This window comes from Phocoena phocoena, chromosome 9 (assembly GCF_963924675.1).
Source record: "Phocoena phocoena chromosome 9, mPhoPho1.1, whole genome shotgun sequence".
NCBI classification, from domain to species: domain Eukaryota; kingdom Metazoa; phylum Chordata; class Mammalia; order Artiodactyla; family Phocoenidae; genus Phocoena; species Phocoena phocoena.
The window spans coordinates 49,211,927-49,228,950 of NC_089227.1; the positions used below are offsets into that span (position 1 = coordinate 49,211,927).

A 17,024-nucleotide genomic window follows, 5' to 3' on the forward strand; every position below is an offset into this window, starting at 1 on the left:
AGCAATAATCATCACTCCCTTGCTTAATTCTGCACGCCCAGGGTTGAGTTATTTTGCAAAATCCAAATAATCAATTTCATAAAACGTTCATGAAACCAAAATGAGAAGTTACACTCAGCTCTGCTTCTGAGACCTAATGCCTCATTCATAATCATCCCATCGAAATCTCACTCTAAAATCCTAACATGTGCCTTCTAGGGTCTATGAAAAGGAATAACCCTGCAGGTGTCCTTCTCAAACCAGCAGGCCAGGAAGGCCTGCAGAGGAGTTACTGAATATATGGGAGGCTGTAGAACTGCCAATACTTTGCTAAAAATCCTGGGGTATTACTCAGAATGAGATCATTACGGCATGCCGCTAATCTTAATGTGATTTTACTGTGAGCATTCAGGAGAAGATAAAAGGCAGGACTGTGTAACCTGAAACAAATAAGAATCACACTCCCTGTGCTATTGGAAAATGATTGTAGAAATATATATAAAGTCTTCGTTATTTTAAAAGAATAAAATTGAACTTCTAGGCCCTCTTCAAGATAAAGGAAAATTTTTTCAGTGATTTAAATCATAGAAAAGGCAATACTGAAGATCTTAACTGTACAAAGTGGCAGAGTTAAAATAATATTCAGGATGATATACAGGTTACTTCTGATCCACCAATTAAAGGTTGAAAACAGCCTTTTTAGGATATTTGGTTTAGGACCTATACTGGGAAAAATAGTTAGGAGTAGTAACATGGAGAGGAATTAAATAGAACCATCAAATTACTTAAGGCTCCTCACGACTAGATGCCAAGAGTTAAATGTCAATAAGAGGGTTAAAATAAAAATACCTTTACAGAAGACTGGCTTGAGAAAGTCACGTAAGTGGACATTTGTGTTTGTTTCCTGCCATTTTAAGCAAGTTTGCAATAAATTCACTTACCAGTTCCATGTACAATTTATCCATTTACATTTCTGCATAATAATTCTAAATACTAAAATATCTCACTGTTTTTTCTTAAGGAAGGTCCAATAATAGAACATGCATTAACATCCATTTTGACTACTTGGTACCAAAGTACTACTTGCTGATTAAATATTGTGAATATCAATTACTCTTGCCTGAAAGTTAACAGAGATATATGCTGAAAGAGAAGTGTGTTCATTGCGTTACATTTTCTACATTACATTACACTGACCGTGTTGGCCGAAAAAAAAAAAGTTTTCCACTGGGACCTCTAAAAGGAATATTGATTCCTCTATTACTCAGTATTCCCTATTATTCTGTTTCACATCTTTATAGAGGATGGATAGATAACTATCTTATATAGTATCCTATTACACATCTCTGGCTGCCTTCCTGTTCCTCCAGAGAAACCATTAAATCAATGGCAGCAAAAACAGCCTCCTTTCTCCCAACCCAACCTTGACATGGCAGGACACCAAATGTAACTGTTGGTCATCGCTTGGCACATGTTCACTCATAGAACAGTAGTAATAGGAAAAGAAGCAAGAGTTATGATTGAAAGGGAGTGCCTTAAGGATAAAGATTTTGTGCTAAATCCAAAGATACAAAGCCCTTGTCAGATAGGAAAGATGTATAACATACTGTTCTGAATGTTTCTAGGAGTTTTAATGCAATCCATTTCACATTCCCTCCTTCCCTCACTCCTCTTGTCCATCATGAACAAGGTATGATACCTAAGTAAAGGAAAACTTAAAGTTGTGCCTTGTCCTGTGATATCAAACTGATCTATACAATCTGCAAGACTCAAGGCAAATATTAAGCACCTTCTCATACAACTTCAAGATCCTGCAAGCACACATATACACGCATAGGATACCAATAACTTGAAACAAAGTTTTCAATGTGAAAGATTTACACCAGGTAATTAAAATCATAAATATGACATTTAGCTCTAACTTTAAAGTGTGACATCTTGAGATTCATATGAAAGTAAATCGTTATCTCATCCTCACATGTGAATGACACCTTGATTGGGCCAAGACAGGAGTAGATTATATTGTCTTATCCTCCCACTCTTGGAGAATCCATAGTACTTATAGTTCCCTGTCACTCAGAGTAAGCAAGATCCTGTCCATCTAAATACCTGTGTTTTTTTTGTTTTTTGTTTTTATCAAGAGGAATAAAGTAGAGCTAACATCTGGTTCATGCCATTTCTACTAAAGACATTTCAGGTCTGACAGGAAAATGCCCGCTTCTCTCATGTTCATTCAGGCAACAGGATATTTGTATTGAGAACAATTAAACACATAATTTCTTAAGTTCAGTTAATCCTCGTCAGCATCCTATACCTCTTTCAGAACATTTATTATAATAGTAAATAATTATGTAATGTATAAGGTCCCTGAAAGCAGAAGCTGTCTGTTTTGTTTACCCATATATCCCTAGCATCTACAAGAGGGTTTGAATCAGAGTTGAATACACAGTAATATGTGTTGGATTATTGAAAGAATTTTAATAAATTTAAAGTACATTTAACTCGCTTCAAAAAGCTGAGTGTAAATGTCATCAAGTGTAGTAAAAATTTTAAAACTCAATAAGGAGAAATTATATTGAAATCTTCAAGAAACAGAGACTCATATATTAGTCATATTCTTCCTTTGGAACCTGACAGTTTATCCAGCTTTAAACCATCACTTTCTCATTGTGTACATAACACAGTACTGTATATAGGTTTTACGTAATGTTGAACAACAGGATAATGTCCAATATTAGTTAAGAATCTGGCAAATGTTCAGTATGATACAAAGTATGAAATAGGAGATCATCTAGCATTTAATGTAATTCTCTGTACTGGAGAAACTGTTTAGTGGTCACGGCTCAAAGAAAATTGCTATTATATAAAGATTTTTAATGCAAAAAAGAGTATTAAGGCCTACTGTGTGTCAGAAGCTGTACTAGGTACACAAAACAAATTCCTTTAGCATTTCCATTCTAGTAAGAGAAAATAACAGGCAGTAAACAAATATACAATATGTCAGGAGGCAGTAAGTATTAAGAAGAAAAAAAAAAAAACAGGGATACAAGGACCCAAGAGTAAGCTGGAGGTGGAGGAAGTATATTTTATTTAGGGCAGTTCTGGTTTACACAGGAGACTGAACATTAACCAGTTCTGTAAGCTAATATCCATTGACAGATTATTGAACCCTACCCAATCCAAAGAAAATCAGGCATGAGAATAGCAACGCTGAATGATGCATTCATCCATACTCCTTAGTTATGCCTAATGTCAACTGTCGTTGGTTTAAGCCAGGCTGAATCCAATAATGAGAACACAGATATTTGCCTCCCAGTGAGAAGAATTATAAAATGCTATTACAACTGTATGAATAAATGGCAGGTCAGATGTTTAACAGTTACTTTATGGGAAGAGTTTATGCAGTATAAATGGGCATGATGTTTTACATAAATATTTTTTTCTTTTTAAAGCCTTAAATTTGCATCCTACTTTTTTTTTTTTTTTTCCCCCGGTACGCAAGCCTCTCACTATTGTAGCCTCTTCCGTTGCGGAGCACAGGCTCCGGACGCGCAGGCTCAACAGCCATGGCTCACGGGCCCAGCCGCTCCACAGCATGTGGGATCCTCCCAGACTGGGGCATGAACCCGTGTCCCCTGCATCGGCAGGCGGACTCTCAACCCCTGCGCCACCAGGGGAGCCCCCTGCATCCTACTTTCTATAGTACTGTTAAAAAACCAACTAGGTTCAGTTTATTTAACAAAATTTTCTGCTGCTACATAAAGTAGCACATGGTAGTGTGTGTGAGAAAAAGAGAGAGAGGGAGAGAAAGTTCTCCTCTAAACCCCATCTTTACCATTGGCTGCCTCCTGCATTCTACTCCTGCTCAACAAGTTGAGGATTTTAAAATATTCTGTATTAACTATTTACTAATACTTGTGCTTCCTGAAGAGTTGAAAAAGGTAGCTACAATAATCAAAATATGCTCTAACAGTTGCCCTTATTGCTTAAAGTTACTTTTTACTACAGATAATTGACAATTCATTTTTCCTTTGATTTGAAAATATAGGAAAGCATTTTCATGACCCATTTTTCCCCAGAATTTTCTTGTCAAAATGCCTGGGATTCTAGCTTTATTCCATGAAGATTTTTTAGGAGTAGTTACTATGATCACTCGTTGGCATCATTAACTGAATGTTAACGTTAAATTTCTCACATTATGCTAAATATTTTTTGACTGGATCAAATATGGTAAACACGAGATTTTAATTCATCTAGGATAATCACTCCAATTTTGTTATAGCCATCCTGCAGGCTGTCTACATTTGCATCAAAAAGTGAAATAGGAGGGACTTCCCTGGTGGCGCAGTGGTTAAGAGTCCGCCTGCCGATGCAGGGGACACGGGTTCGTGCCCCTGTCCGGGAAGATCCCACATGCCGCGGAGCGGCTGGGCCCGTGAGCCATGGCCGCTGAGCCTGCGCGTCCGGAGCCTGTGCTCCGCAACGGGAGAGGCCACAGCAGTGAGAGGCCCGCGTACCGCAAAAAAAAAAAGTGAAATAGGATATTCAAACTAATGTTTATTTAGATGAACATTCACACAAGTACAAATTTATGAAGTGGAGGAGAAAGGAATGAAAAATGCAGCAAACCGTTTAGTACGCCAGAGGTGGGACATGGCTGTTCCAACAAGCAGTGCATTTGGATAGGTCCCAGGTCCAAACCACACTGTGCCTCAGCACGAGATCAGATTTGAGACTAGTTAGAATTCTCTGCCTGTGTCTGAGCTCCACCATCAGGAGGACATGGAAAGAAGGAGCCATAGGGTTGATTTCCAGTTGGAATACAAGAAATAAGAAGGTATTAAAAGAAATGGTGAAAGAAAAGGATGGCAGGATACTTAATAAAATCTGTGTAATGTGATGGACCAAGGACATGGATTCAGTCAGGCTGTCAGGCAGCCTTGTTTCTGACTTCAAGCTCTGTTATCCCATTTGCCACTCAATTTCTGCCGGGTTACATCAATGGAGAGTCGACATTTCATCTGAAGCACAATTCCAAACCCTAATAGTTTCTCTTGTAATAGTCCTTCTCTTAATTAATTTTATGACATTTGTTATCATTGAAAGTGATTTTTATCACTCACTCTTTTAGTTATTGTAGGAAGTCACCCTGAGGACTGAAAACTATAAGCTACCAGAAAACTGTAAAAACCAGGCAGAAAGGTAGTAATGAGTCTTAAAGATGAAAACATCTTCACTTATTTCTATATGTTCTTTCCTCTGTTGCTAAAGAAAGTATTAAAAATATTTACAAAGTGGGTTTTTTTTTCCAGGTACGTCAACATTTTGGCACTGGTTAATGCTTTCTGTTACTTTTTCCTTCCAGGAGCCTTAAGTGCCAAAGGGTGACTCTGCACAAGAACATGTTTCTGACTTACGTTCTGAATTCTATCATTATCATCATCCACCTGGTTGAAGTTGTGCCCAACGGAGAGCTCGTGAAAAGGGATCCGGTAAGCACTACATGATTTGTTTTAAATTTTATTTTCAAGGATATAATAAGTATAAATAGTGAACATGGTGTCATTGTCTTACTTAAGCAGCTGTTTATATATATAATAATATTTTACAGTTGAGTTTTGCCTTTAACAAGGCACATCATTTCTGTAATTATTGGAAGTAATGGTTATATGCTATAGTAAAGGGCTGGGAATAATAAAGTTATAGCCCAATAAGAATCATACTGTAAATAATGAATTTTCATGACTAATCAATAATTTATTAACATCTATGGGAAGTTCACTGAGCACATATACTAGGTGTACTAAAGCAGTGCTTTGCAGTGGCCCCAGTGTGTCACTAATGGGTTACAGGTGTGCATAGGTATTAATCCCTCAGCATTCTGGTGCCGAGCTGGTCTTGGGCCAGTCACTTCAGCTGCAAGTAGCTATGCATTTACTCTAGTTATTCATATAAATTTTATCATGTTCTATGTTTGCATGACTTAGAAAAAAGATTTAAATGTCCCTAGTTCAGGCACTGTCATCTCCCAGTCTCTGCTAATGGCCCCCATTAACTGAGCTCAACCAGAAGCCAGAGGGCGAGGAAGCCCTGAAGGAGATGTGCAGAGCAATTTCTCCAGGCCCAGGAGCTGGGTAGAGAGTGCATTTGAAAGCACAAACAGAAGTTATCCAGCACACAATGAATGGCCAAGGGATATTTTCATTTTTGTTTCTCTCTGCTTAACTGTGTTATGCAAGCATCTGTAGATAGCCTCATCTTTCAAAACTGGCATTTGACAGCTCTGCCAACCCAATGACAAAAATGCGTGAAATCTGCCCAGGGCGTGCATCCTGCGTGACAGTGGCATGGCATGGGAAAGCAGCTTAATTTGGCTTCTAATGGATCCACAGTGCTAATAATTTTTGCAGTGTGAATACATCCAGAAAGGCATTGTGATCCATCTTTTAAAACCATGGCATCTGTTACTGAGACAGATTCCTGTCTTAGGTGCAGAATGGGTTTACCTTGAAGAGTTTTCGTCTTTCATGTCAACTGATTTTAATAAAAGTAATCTCCTTTCACTTAATCCTCACAAGACCCCAGCGAAGGGTGGATAGTCTCCCCGTTATTTTTTTTAACACCTTTATTGGAGTATAATTGCTTTACAGTGGTGTGTTAGTTTCTGCTTTATAACAAAGTGAATCACCTACACATATACATATATCCCCATATCCTCTCCCTCTTGCGTCTCCCTCACACCCTCCCTATCCCACCTCTCTAGGTGGTCACAAAGCACTGAGCTGATCTCCCTGTGCTATGCAGCTGCTTCCCACTAGCTATCTATTTTACATTTGGTAGTGTATATATGTCCCTGCCACTCTCTCACTTCGTCCCAGTTTACCCTTCCCCCTCCCCGTGTCCCAAGTCCATTCTCTGCATCTGCATCTTTATTCGTGTCCTGCAATCTCCCCATTATTATTATTATTATTATTTTATCTTCTATTTTCTTTTTTTTAACATCTTTATTGGGGTATAATTGCTTTACAATGGTGTGTTAGTTTCTGCTTTATAACAAAGTGAATCAGTTATACATATACGTATGTTCCCATATCTCTTCCCTCTTGCATCTCCCTCCCTCCCACCCTCCCTATCCCACCCCTCTAGGTGTTCACAGAGCACCGAGCTGATCTCCCTGTGCTATGCGGCTGCTTCCCACTAGCTATCTACCTTACGTTTGGTAGTGTATATATGTCCATGCCTCTCTCTCGCTTTGTCACAGCTCACCGTTCCCCCTCCCCATATCCTCAAGTCCGTTCTCTAGTAGGTCTGTGTCTTTATTCCTGTCTTACCCCTAGGTTCTTCATGACATTTTTTCCCCTTAAGTTCCATATATATGTGTTAGCATACGGTATTTGTCTTTCTCTTTCTAACTTACTTCACTCTGTATGACAGACTCTAGGTCTATCCACCTCATTACAAATAGCTCAATTTCATTTCTTTTTATGGCTGAGTAATATTCCATTGTATATATGTGCCACATCTTCTTTATCCATTTATCCGATGATGGACACTTAGGTTGTTTCCATCTCCGGGCTATTGTAAATAGAGCTGCAATGAACATTTTGGTACATGACTCTTTGAATTATGGTTTTCTCAGGGTATATGCCCAGTAGCTGGGTCATATGGTAGTTCTATTTGTAGTTTGTTAAGGAACCTCCATACTGTTCTCCATAGTGTCTGTACCAATCAATTCACATTCCCACCAGCAGTGCAAGAGTGTTCCCTTTTCTCCACACCCTATCCAGCATTAATTGTTTCAAGATTTTTTGATGATGGCCATTCTGACTGGTGTGAGATGATATCTCATTGTAGTTTTGATTTGCATTTCTCTAATGATTAATGATGTTGAGCATTCTTTCATGTGTTTGTTCGCAGTCTGTATATCTTCTTTGGAGAAATGTCTATTTAGGTCTTCTGCCCATTTTTGGATTGGGTTGTTTGTTTTTTTGTTATTGAGCTGCATGGGCTGCTTGTAAATTTTGGAAATTAACCCTTTGTCAGTTGCTTCATTTGCAAATATTTTCTCCCATTCTGAGGGTTGTCTTTTGGTCTTGTTTATGGTTTCCTTTGCTGTGCAAAAGCTTTGAAGTTTCATTAGGTCCCATTTGTTTATTTTTGTTTTTATTTCCATTTCTCTAGGAGGTGGGTCAAAAAGGATCTTGCTGTGATTTATGTCACAGAGTGTTCTGCCTGTGTTTTCCTCTAAAAATTTGATAGTTTCTGGCCTTAGATTTAGGTCTTTAATCCATTTTGAGCTTATTTTTGTGTATGGTGTTAGGGAGTGATCTAATCTCATACTTTTACATGTACCTGTCCAGTTTTCCCAGCACCACTTATTGAAGAGGCTGTCCCTTCTCCACTGTACATTCCTGCCTCCTTTATCAAAGATAAGGTGACCATATGTGCGTGGGTTTATCTCTGGGCTTTCTATCCTGTTCCATTGATCTATCTTTCTGTTTTTGTGCCAGTACCATACTGTCTTGATTACTGTAGCTTTGTAGTATAGTCTGAAGTCAGGGAGCCTGATTCCTCCAGCTCCATTTTTCGTTCTCAAGATTGCTTTGGCTATTCGGGGTCTTTTGTGTTTCCATACAAATTGTGAAATTTTTTGTTCTAGTTCTGTGAAAAATGCCATTGGTAGTTTGATAGGGATTGCATTGAATCTGTAGATTGCTTTGGGTAGTAGAGTCATTTTCACAATGTTGATTCTTCCCATCCAAGAACATGGTATATCTCTCCATCTATTTGTATCATCTTTAATTTCTTTCATCAGTGTCTTATAATTTTCTGCATACCGGTCTTTTGTCTCCTTAGGTAGGTTTATTCCTAGATATTTTATTCTTTTTGTTGCAGTGGTAAGTGGGAGTGTTTTCTTGATTTCACTTTCAGATTTTTCATCATTAGTGTATAGGAATGCAAGAGGTTTCTGTGCATTAATTTTGTATCCTGCTACTTTACCAAATTCATTGATTAGCTCTAGTAGCTTTCTGGTAGCATCTTTAGGATTCTCTATGTATAGTATCATGTCATCTGCAAACAGTGACAGCTTTACTTCTTTTCCGATTTGGATTCCTTTTATTTCCTTTTCTTCTCTGATTGCTGTGGCTAAATCTTCCAAAACTATGTTGAATAAGAGTGGTGAGAGTGGGCAACCTTGTCTTTTTCCTGATCTTAATGGAAATGCTTTCAGTTTTTCACCATTGAGGATGATGTTGGCTGTGGGTTTGTCATATATGGCCTTTATTATGTTGCAGAAAGTTCCCTCTATGCCTACTTTCTGCAGGGTTTTTATCATAAATGGGTGTTGAATTTTGTCAAAAGCTTTCTCTGCATCTATTGAGATGATCATATGTTTTTTCTCCATTAATTTGTTAATATGGTCTGTCACATTGATTGATTTGCATATATTGAAGAATCCTTGCCTTCCTGGAATAAACCCCACTTGATCATGGTGTATGATCCTTTTAATGTGCTGTTGGATTTTGTTTGCTAGTATTTTGTTGAGGATTTTTGCATGTATGTACATCAGTGATATTGGCCTGTAGTTTTCTTTCTTTGTGACATCCTTGTCCTGTTTTGGTATCAAGGTGATGGTGGCCTCATAGAATGAATTTGGGAGTGTTCCTCCCTCTGCTATGTTTTGGAAGAGTTTGAGAAGGATAGGTGTTAGCTCTCCTCTAAATGTTTGATAGAATTCGCCTGTGAAGCCATCTGGTCCTGGGCTTTTGTTTGTTGGAAGATTTTTAATCACAGTTTCAGTTTCGGTGCTTGTGATTGGTCTGTTCATATTTTCTATTTCTTCCTGATTCAGTCTTGGAAGGTTGTGCATTTCTACGAATTTGTCCATTTCTTCCAGGTTGTCCATTTTATTGGCATACAGTTGCTTGTAGTAATCTCTCATGATCTTTTGTATTTCTGCAGTGTCAGGTGTTACTTCTCCTTTTTCATTTCTAATTCTATTGATTTGAGTCTTCTCCCTTTTTTTTTTTTTTGATGAGTCTGGCTAATCGTTTATCTATTTTGTTTATCTTCTCAAAGAACCAGCTTTTAGTTTTATTGATCTTTGCTATCGTTTCCTTCATTTCTTTTTCATTTATTTCTGATCTGATTTTTATGATTTCTTTCCTTCTGCTAACTTTGGGGTTTTTTTGTTTTTTCTCTAATTGTTTTAGGTGCAAGGTTAGGTTGTTTGTTCAAGATGTTTCCTGTTTCTTAAGGTGGGCTTGTAATGCTATAAACTTCCCTCTTAGAACTGCTTTTGCTGCATCCCATAGGTTTTGGGTCATCGTGTCTCCATTGTCATTTGTTTCTAGGTATTTTTAAATTTCCTCTTTGATTTCTTCAGTGAACACTTCATTATTAAGTAGTGTATTGTTTAGCCTCCATGTGTTACATGTGTAAAAGATCTTACAGATCTTTTCCTGTACTTGATATCTAGTCTCTTAGCGTTGTGGTCGGAAAAGATACTTGATACAATTTCAATTTTCTTAAATTTACCAAGGCTTGATTTGTGAGCCCAAGATATGATCTATCCTGGAGAATGTTCCATGAGCACTTGAGAAAAATGTGTATTCTGTTGTTTTTGATTGGAGTGTCCTATAAATATCAATTAAGTCCATCTTGTTTAATGTATCATTGAAAGCTTGTGTTTCCTTATTTATTTTCATTTTGGATGATCTGTCCATTGGTGAAAGTGGGGTGTTAAAGTCCCCTACTATGAATGTGTTACTGTCGAGTTCCCCTCTTATGGCTGTTAGCATTTGCCTTATGTATTGAGGTGCTCCTATGTTGGGTGCATAAATATTTACAATTGTTATATCTTCTTCTTGGATCGATCTCTTGATCATTATGTAGTGTCCTTCTTTGTCACTTGTAATAGTCTTTATTTTAAAGTCTATTTTGTCTGATATGAGAATTGCTGCTCCAGCTTTCTTTTGGTTTCCATTTGCATGGAATATCTTTTTCCATCCCCTTACTTTCAGTCTGTATGTGTCTCTAGGTCTGAAGTGGGTCTGTTGTAGACAGCATATATATGGGTCTTATTTTCGTATCCATTCAGCCAATCTGTGTCTTTTGGTGGGAGCATTTAGTCCATTTACATTTAAGGTAATTATTGATATGTTCCTATTCCCATTTTCTAAATTGTTTTGGGTTCATTATTGTAGGTCTTTTCCTTCTTTTGTGTGTTTCTTGCCTAAAAAAGTTCCTTTAGCATTTGTTGTAAAGCTGGTTTGGTGGTGCTGAGCTCTCTCAACTTTTGCTTGTCTGTAAAGGTTTTAATTTCTCCATCAAATCTGAATGAGATCCTTGCTGGGTAGAGTAATCTTGGTTGCACGTTTTTCTCCTTCATCACTTTAAATATGTCCTGCCACTCCCTTCTGGCTTGCAGAGTTTCTGCTGAAAGATCAGCTGTTAACCTTATGGGGATTCCGTTGTGTGTTATTTTTCCCTTGCTGCTTTTAATATGCTTTCTTTGTATTTAATTTTTGACAGTTTGATTAATATGTGTCTTGGCGTATTTCTCCTTGGATTTATCCTGTATGGGACTCTCTGTGCTTCCTGGACTTGATTAACTATTTCCTTTCCCATATTCGGGAAGTTTTCAACTATAATCTCTTCAAATATTTTCTCAGTCCCTTTCTTTTACTCTTCTTCTGGAACCCCTATAATTCGAATGTTGGTGCATTTAATGTTGTCCCAGAGGTCTCTGAGACTGTCCTCAGTTCTTTTCATTCTTTTTTCTTTATTCTGCTGTGCAGTAGTTATTTCCACTATTTTTTCTTCCAGGTCACTTATCCGTTCTTCTGTCTCAGTTATTCTGGTAGTGATTCCATCTATAGTATTTTTCATTTCATTTATTGTGTTGTTCATCCTTGTTTGTTTCATCTTTAGTTCTTCTAGGTCCTTGTTAAATATTTCTTGCATTTTGTCTATTCTATTTCCAAGATTTTGGATCATCTTTACTATCATTATTCTGAATTCTTTGTCAGGTAGACTGCCTATTTCCTCTTCATTTGTTAGGTAGGTCTGGTGGGTTTTTATCTTGCTCCTTCATCTGCTGTGTGTTTTTCTGTCTTCTCATTTTGCTTATCTTACTGTGTTTGGGATCTCCTTTTTGCAGGCTGAAGGTTCACCCGTTGTTTTTGGTGTCTGTCCCCAGTGGCTAAGGTTGGTTCAGTGGGTTGTGTAGGCTTCCTGGTGGAGGCAACTAGTACCTGTGTTCTGGTGGATGAGGCTGGATCTTGTCTCTCTGGTGGGCAGGTCCACGTCTGGTGGTGTGTTTTGGGGTGTCTGCGGACTTATTATGATTTTAGGCAGCCTCTCTGCTAATGGGTGGGGTTGTGTTCCTGTCTTGCTAGTTGTTTGGCATAGAATGTCCAGCACTGTAGCTTTCTGGTCGTTGAGTGAAGCTGGGTGCTGGTGTTGTGATGGAGAGCTCTGGGAGATTTTTGCCGTTTGATATTATGTGGAGCTGGGAGGTCTGTTGTTGACCAGTGTCCTGAAGTTGGCTCTCCCACCTCAGAGGCACAGCACTGACACCTGGCTGAAGCACCAAGAGCCTTTCCTCCACACGGCTCAGAATAAAAGGGAGAAAAAGTAGAGAGAAAGAATTAGTAGCAGTAGGAAGAAAGAAAGGAAGGAAGAAAGAAAGAAGAAAAGGAAAGAAGGAAAGAAAGAAAGGAAGGAGGGAGGGAGGGAGGGATGGTGGGAGGAAGGAAGGAAGGAAGAAAGGAGGGAAGGAAGGGAAAAAGAAAGCAAGAAGGAAGATAAAGTAAAATAGAGTAAAATATAATAAAGTTATTAAATTAAAAAATAATTATTAAGAAAAAAACAAACGGACAGATAGAACCTTAGGACAAATGGTGGAAGCAAAGCTATACAGACAAAATCTCACACAGAAGCATACACAGACACACTCACGAAAAGAGGAAAAAATCATAAATCTTGCTCTCAAAGTCCACCTCCTCAATTTGGGATGATTCATTGTCTAAAGGAGGGAAGGAAGGAAGGAAAGAAAGAAAGAAAGAACATAAAGTAAAATAAAATAGAGTTATTAAAATTAATTATTAAGAAAGAAAAAAGATTAAAAACGGACGGATAGAACCCTAGGACAAATGGTGGAAGCAAAGCTATACAGACAAAATCTCACACAGAAGCATACACATACACACAAAAAGAGGAAAAGAGGAAAAATCATAAATCTTGCTCTCAAAGTTCACCTCCTCAATTTGGGATGATTCGTTGTCTCTTCATGTATTCCACAGATGCAGGGTGCATCAAGTTGATTGTGGAGCTTTAATCCGCTGCTTCTGAGGCTGCTGGGAGAGATTTCCCTTTCTCTTCTTTGTTCTCACAGCTCCCAGGGGCTCAGTTTTGGATTTGGCCCCGCCTCTGCGTGTAGGTCGCTGGAGGGCGTCTGTTTTTCTGCTCAGACAGGACAGGGTTAAAGGAGCCGCTGATTCGGGGGGAGGGAGGGGCATGGAGTGCGGGTTGAGCCTGCTGGTTGAGCCTGCTGCGGCAGAGGCCGGCGTGACGTTGCACCAGCTTGAGGCGTGCCGTGCGTTCTCCCGGGGAAGTTGTCCCTGGATCCCGGGACCCTGGCAGTGGTGGGCTGCACTGGCTCCCGGGAGGGGAGGTGTGGATAGTGACCTGTGCTCGCACACAGGCTTCTTGGCGGTGGCAGCAGCAGCCTTAGCATCTTCTGCCCGTCTCTGGGGTCCACGCTTTTAGCTGCGGCTCGCGCCTGTCTCTGGAGCTCCTTTAGGCAGTGCTCTTAATCCCTTCCCCTCGTGCACCAAGAAACAAAGAGGGAAGAAAAAGTCTCTTGCCTCTTCGGCAGCTCCAGACCTTTTCCCGGACTCCCTCCCGGCTAGCCGTGGTGCACTAACCCCCTGCAGGCTATGTTCACGCCGCAAACCCCAGTCCTCTCCCTGCGCTCCGACCAAAGCTTGAGCCTCAGCTCGCAGCCCCGCCCACCCCGGCGGGTGAGCAGACAAGCCTCTCGGGCTGGTGCGTGCTGGTCGGCGCTGATCCTCTGTGCGGGACTCTCCCCACTTTGCCCTCCGCACCCCTGTTGCTGCACTCTCTTCCGCGGCCCCGAAGCTGCCCCCCTCCGCCACCTGCAGTGTCCGCCCGTGAAGGGGCTTCTAGTGTGTGGAAACCTTTCCTCCTTCACAGCTCCCTCCCACTGGTGCAGGTCCCATCCCTATTCTTTTTGTCTCTATTTTTTCTTTTGCCCTACCCAGGTACTTGGGGACTTTCTTGCCTTCTGGGAGGTCTGAGGTCTTCTGCCAGCGTTCAGTAGGTGTTCTGTAGGAGTTGTTCCACGTGTAGATGTATTTCTGTTGTATCTGTGGGGAGGAAGGTGATCTCCGTGTCTTACTCTTCCGCCATCTTCCCCTCGTCCCCCCATTACTAACTGAGTAAATGGAGGCTCAGTGAAGGCACGTGTCCTACACACCATGAATAGTTAGACGTAGATAGTTGTCCTACACACGGTGGATAGTTAGATAGATAGATTCACACCCAGACCTGTCCCGTGCAGAAGCCCATCCTCTCTCCTCTGTACCACATGGTGCTCTTGATTATCTTGATTTCTTTCCTTAAGAAGATTGTTCTTAAAGATATTGGCTCAGCCATTTCAAAGTAATGGTTCTCCATAATTAGACAAGCACACTCCATTTCATTAGGGAAGCTGACTCCCACTAAGATTAAAACAGGTGTGGGAGCCATTAACCAAGAATATCTCAGCAAAACTCAAATTTGGAGCATCCCATTTCCCATTAAATATGAAAACCCTGAGAAAGTTACTATCTGTACAAAGTAGGCCAGGAAATGGCAGTTTAGTTATTGAATAATCAGCCCACGAACCTGGGAGCAGAGGTCTTGTAATTCTTGAATAGACTCTCTCCCATCTCTCTTGTGCGGGGTCTCACACCCACATGTTATGCCTCCAGCCCACCCTCTGGATGTAGGGTAATGGGGGCTTTTCATCCATTATGAGATCATACTAAACCTGTTATCCTCCTGAAATAGTATACATTCAGGACTTTTCTGAGTTCACTATTAAATTGTAGAAGCCATTTAACCTTATCCATCAATTGAGAGTAATAGAAACTGCTCTTACTTCCAAGGGGTTGTCCCAGAGTCCCAAAGAAGCATAAAGCTTTTAAAAATTCCCAAGAGCGTGATATTGCAAACGATTGCTCACAAGGTTACTGCTAACCCTTGCCCTGTGGCTAGCTCCCTAGGTCTCTGCACATGACTTTCCCAACCAATCTGTTACTCTATTCGTTTTCTTAGACAGGTAAGTTATCATTGGCAGATGTTTTCACTTTCATAGGTACTTTGGGACAGACATTCCTAGGTACTCTGGCAGTCACAGCACACAGGCTACCTCCTAGCCACCAAGCAGCCAGCTCGGCTCTGCCTGCCAGCTCCCCTATTGCCTTGAAACCTTTAATAAAGCCTGTAAGCAGGTATCTAGGGACCTGGCTTAGCCACAAAGCAGCTGATTCCCTGGGAGAATGTGAGCATAGGAGAGTCAGAGAAATTAATAGGAAGCTTTCTTCTGGATATGGAGATGGGAGAGTGGCTGTCTCACATTAGGCATTCTCAAAGTGACAGAAGTTTGAAAAACTGAAAAGAAGTTTATCTTTATGGCATGACTAACCCCGGGTTCTCCTAATCAATATATTTTTAACCTAACAGACTTGGGTTTTTTTTTTTTTTTTTTAGCTATGCAAGAGTAAACTTCCTAGGAAAAAACTATAAAACTCTTGAAAGGTAGAACTTCATCCAATCAATCAAGTGTTTATTGAGCACCCCAAACTCAAATTTTAGTCTTCAGGCTGAACTAAATTCATATCATTTGCGGGAGATATCTATTTCTGACATTCTCTTCACAATCCCTAGGAATATGCCCAGCCTCACATGGAAACAGCTGCCTATGTCTTGCAACTATATATGTGAGACTCAGTCATTTATCTACCTATTTCAAAGTGTATGTCTCTTTTTTAGTGGAAAACAAAGGAGCAAAAAGTCGGATTTTGCTCTGTGTGCCTGAATGAGAAGTCTCCTTTCCTCTAAGATTCAAATGAGAATACGCCACCAATCACATCCCACTTACAGTGGAAAACGGGGCGTGTGTGAGCACACTTCGCCCTCTTCCACATTTCCAAATGTCTGTTTTCTTCCACAGGACAAAATCTGGAAACATGTGCCTTTCACCAAATACATATAAATAGCATAGGCTAAAAACCAAAGACCACAACGACAAAAATTAATTGACGTTTGTAAATTGTGAAGCATACAACTGGCCCAAAGGAAAAAAACTAGGACATTTGTTGTTAGTACTTCCTCTATTTGAACAGTCTTTGTTTTCCAGTGAGATTTTGGTACATCTCTTGTCTAATCCTCCACATACAACACAGGACTGCTTTCTCTAGGCAGGCAAAATTAGTTCAAGTAAAGGGTAGGAAAGAACTCTCAAGTAGATATATCTTGTATGTTATTCATTATTGAAAATGCTTATTTACCCAAGAGAGACATAGGTCTTAAACTTTGTATTGTACCTTATCTTGAAAATGCATATTCTGTCATAAATGCTATCATAGAAGTCTAATTTCTTGAGGATCTTTTCCTATCCAAAAGACTATTAAAGTAAATTGCAGTTGGAACTAAAAATGCAGGCATTAAGAATAAAGGAATTTTCCCTGTTGTAATATATTTGAATACCCAGGGGATAAACAAGAACTAGGAAAGGTTTAACCAGGTTTAACTAGAAAAGCCCCATCTTTCCCAGCAATAAAATTCCCCACCTTTAAAAAGACAGAAAATAACAGCCAAATATTGAGAGTCATGTCATCAACGTATTACTAAGTCATGTGCAACATCAGATATTTTAAATTACTCTAAATTATATGAAATACTGCATTTTTCTTAAAAAACTGACATTCCAGAAAACACTAGATTAAGGTCCTCCCTAGCCAAGAAAAGTGGAG

At 39.7% G+C, this 17,024-nt stretch overlaps 1 protein-coding gene across 2 annotated transcripts in view; it reads left to right on the forward strand.

Annotated features, from left to right (window-relative positions):
* CALCR (calcitonin receptor) overlaps positions 1-17,024 on the forward strand; it is a 150,155-nt gene that overhangs the window by 105,735 nt on the left and 27,396 nt on the right. For both annotated transcript variants that reach the window (XM_065883454.1, XM_065883453.1), the window contains exon 8: positions 5,345-5,471. In XM_065883454.1, coding sequence (XP_065739526.1) covers positions 5,345-5,471 — 127 coding nt within the window. The remainder of the gene's footprint in view (positions 1-5,344; positions 5,472-17,024) is intronic.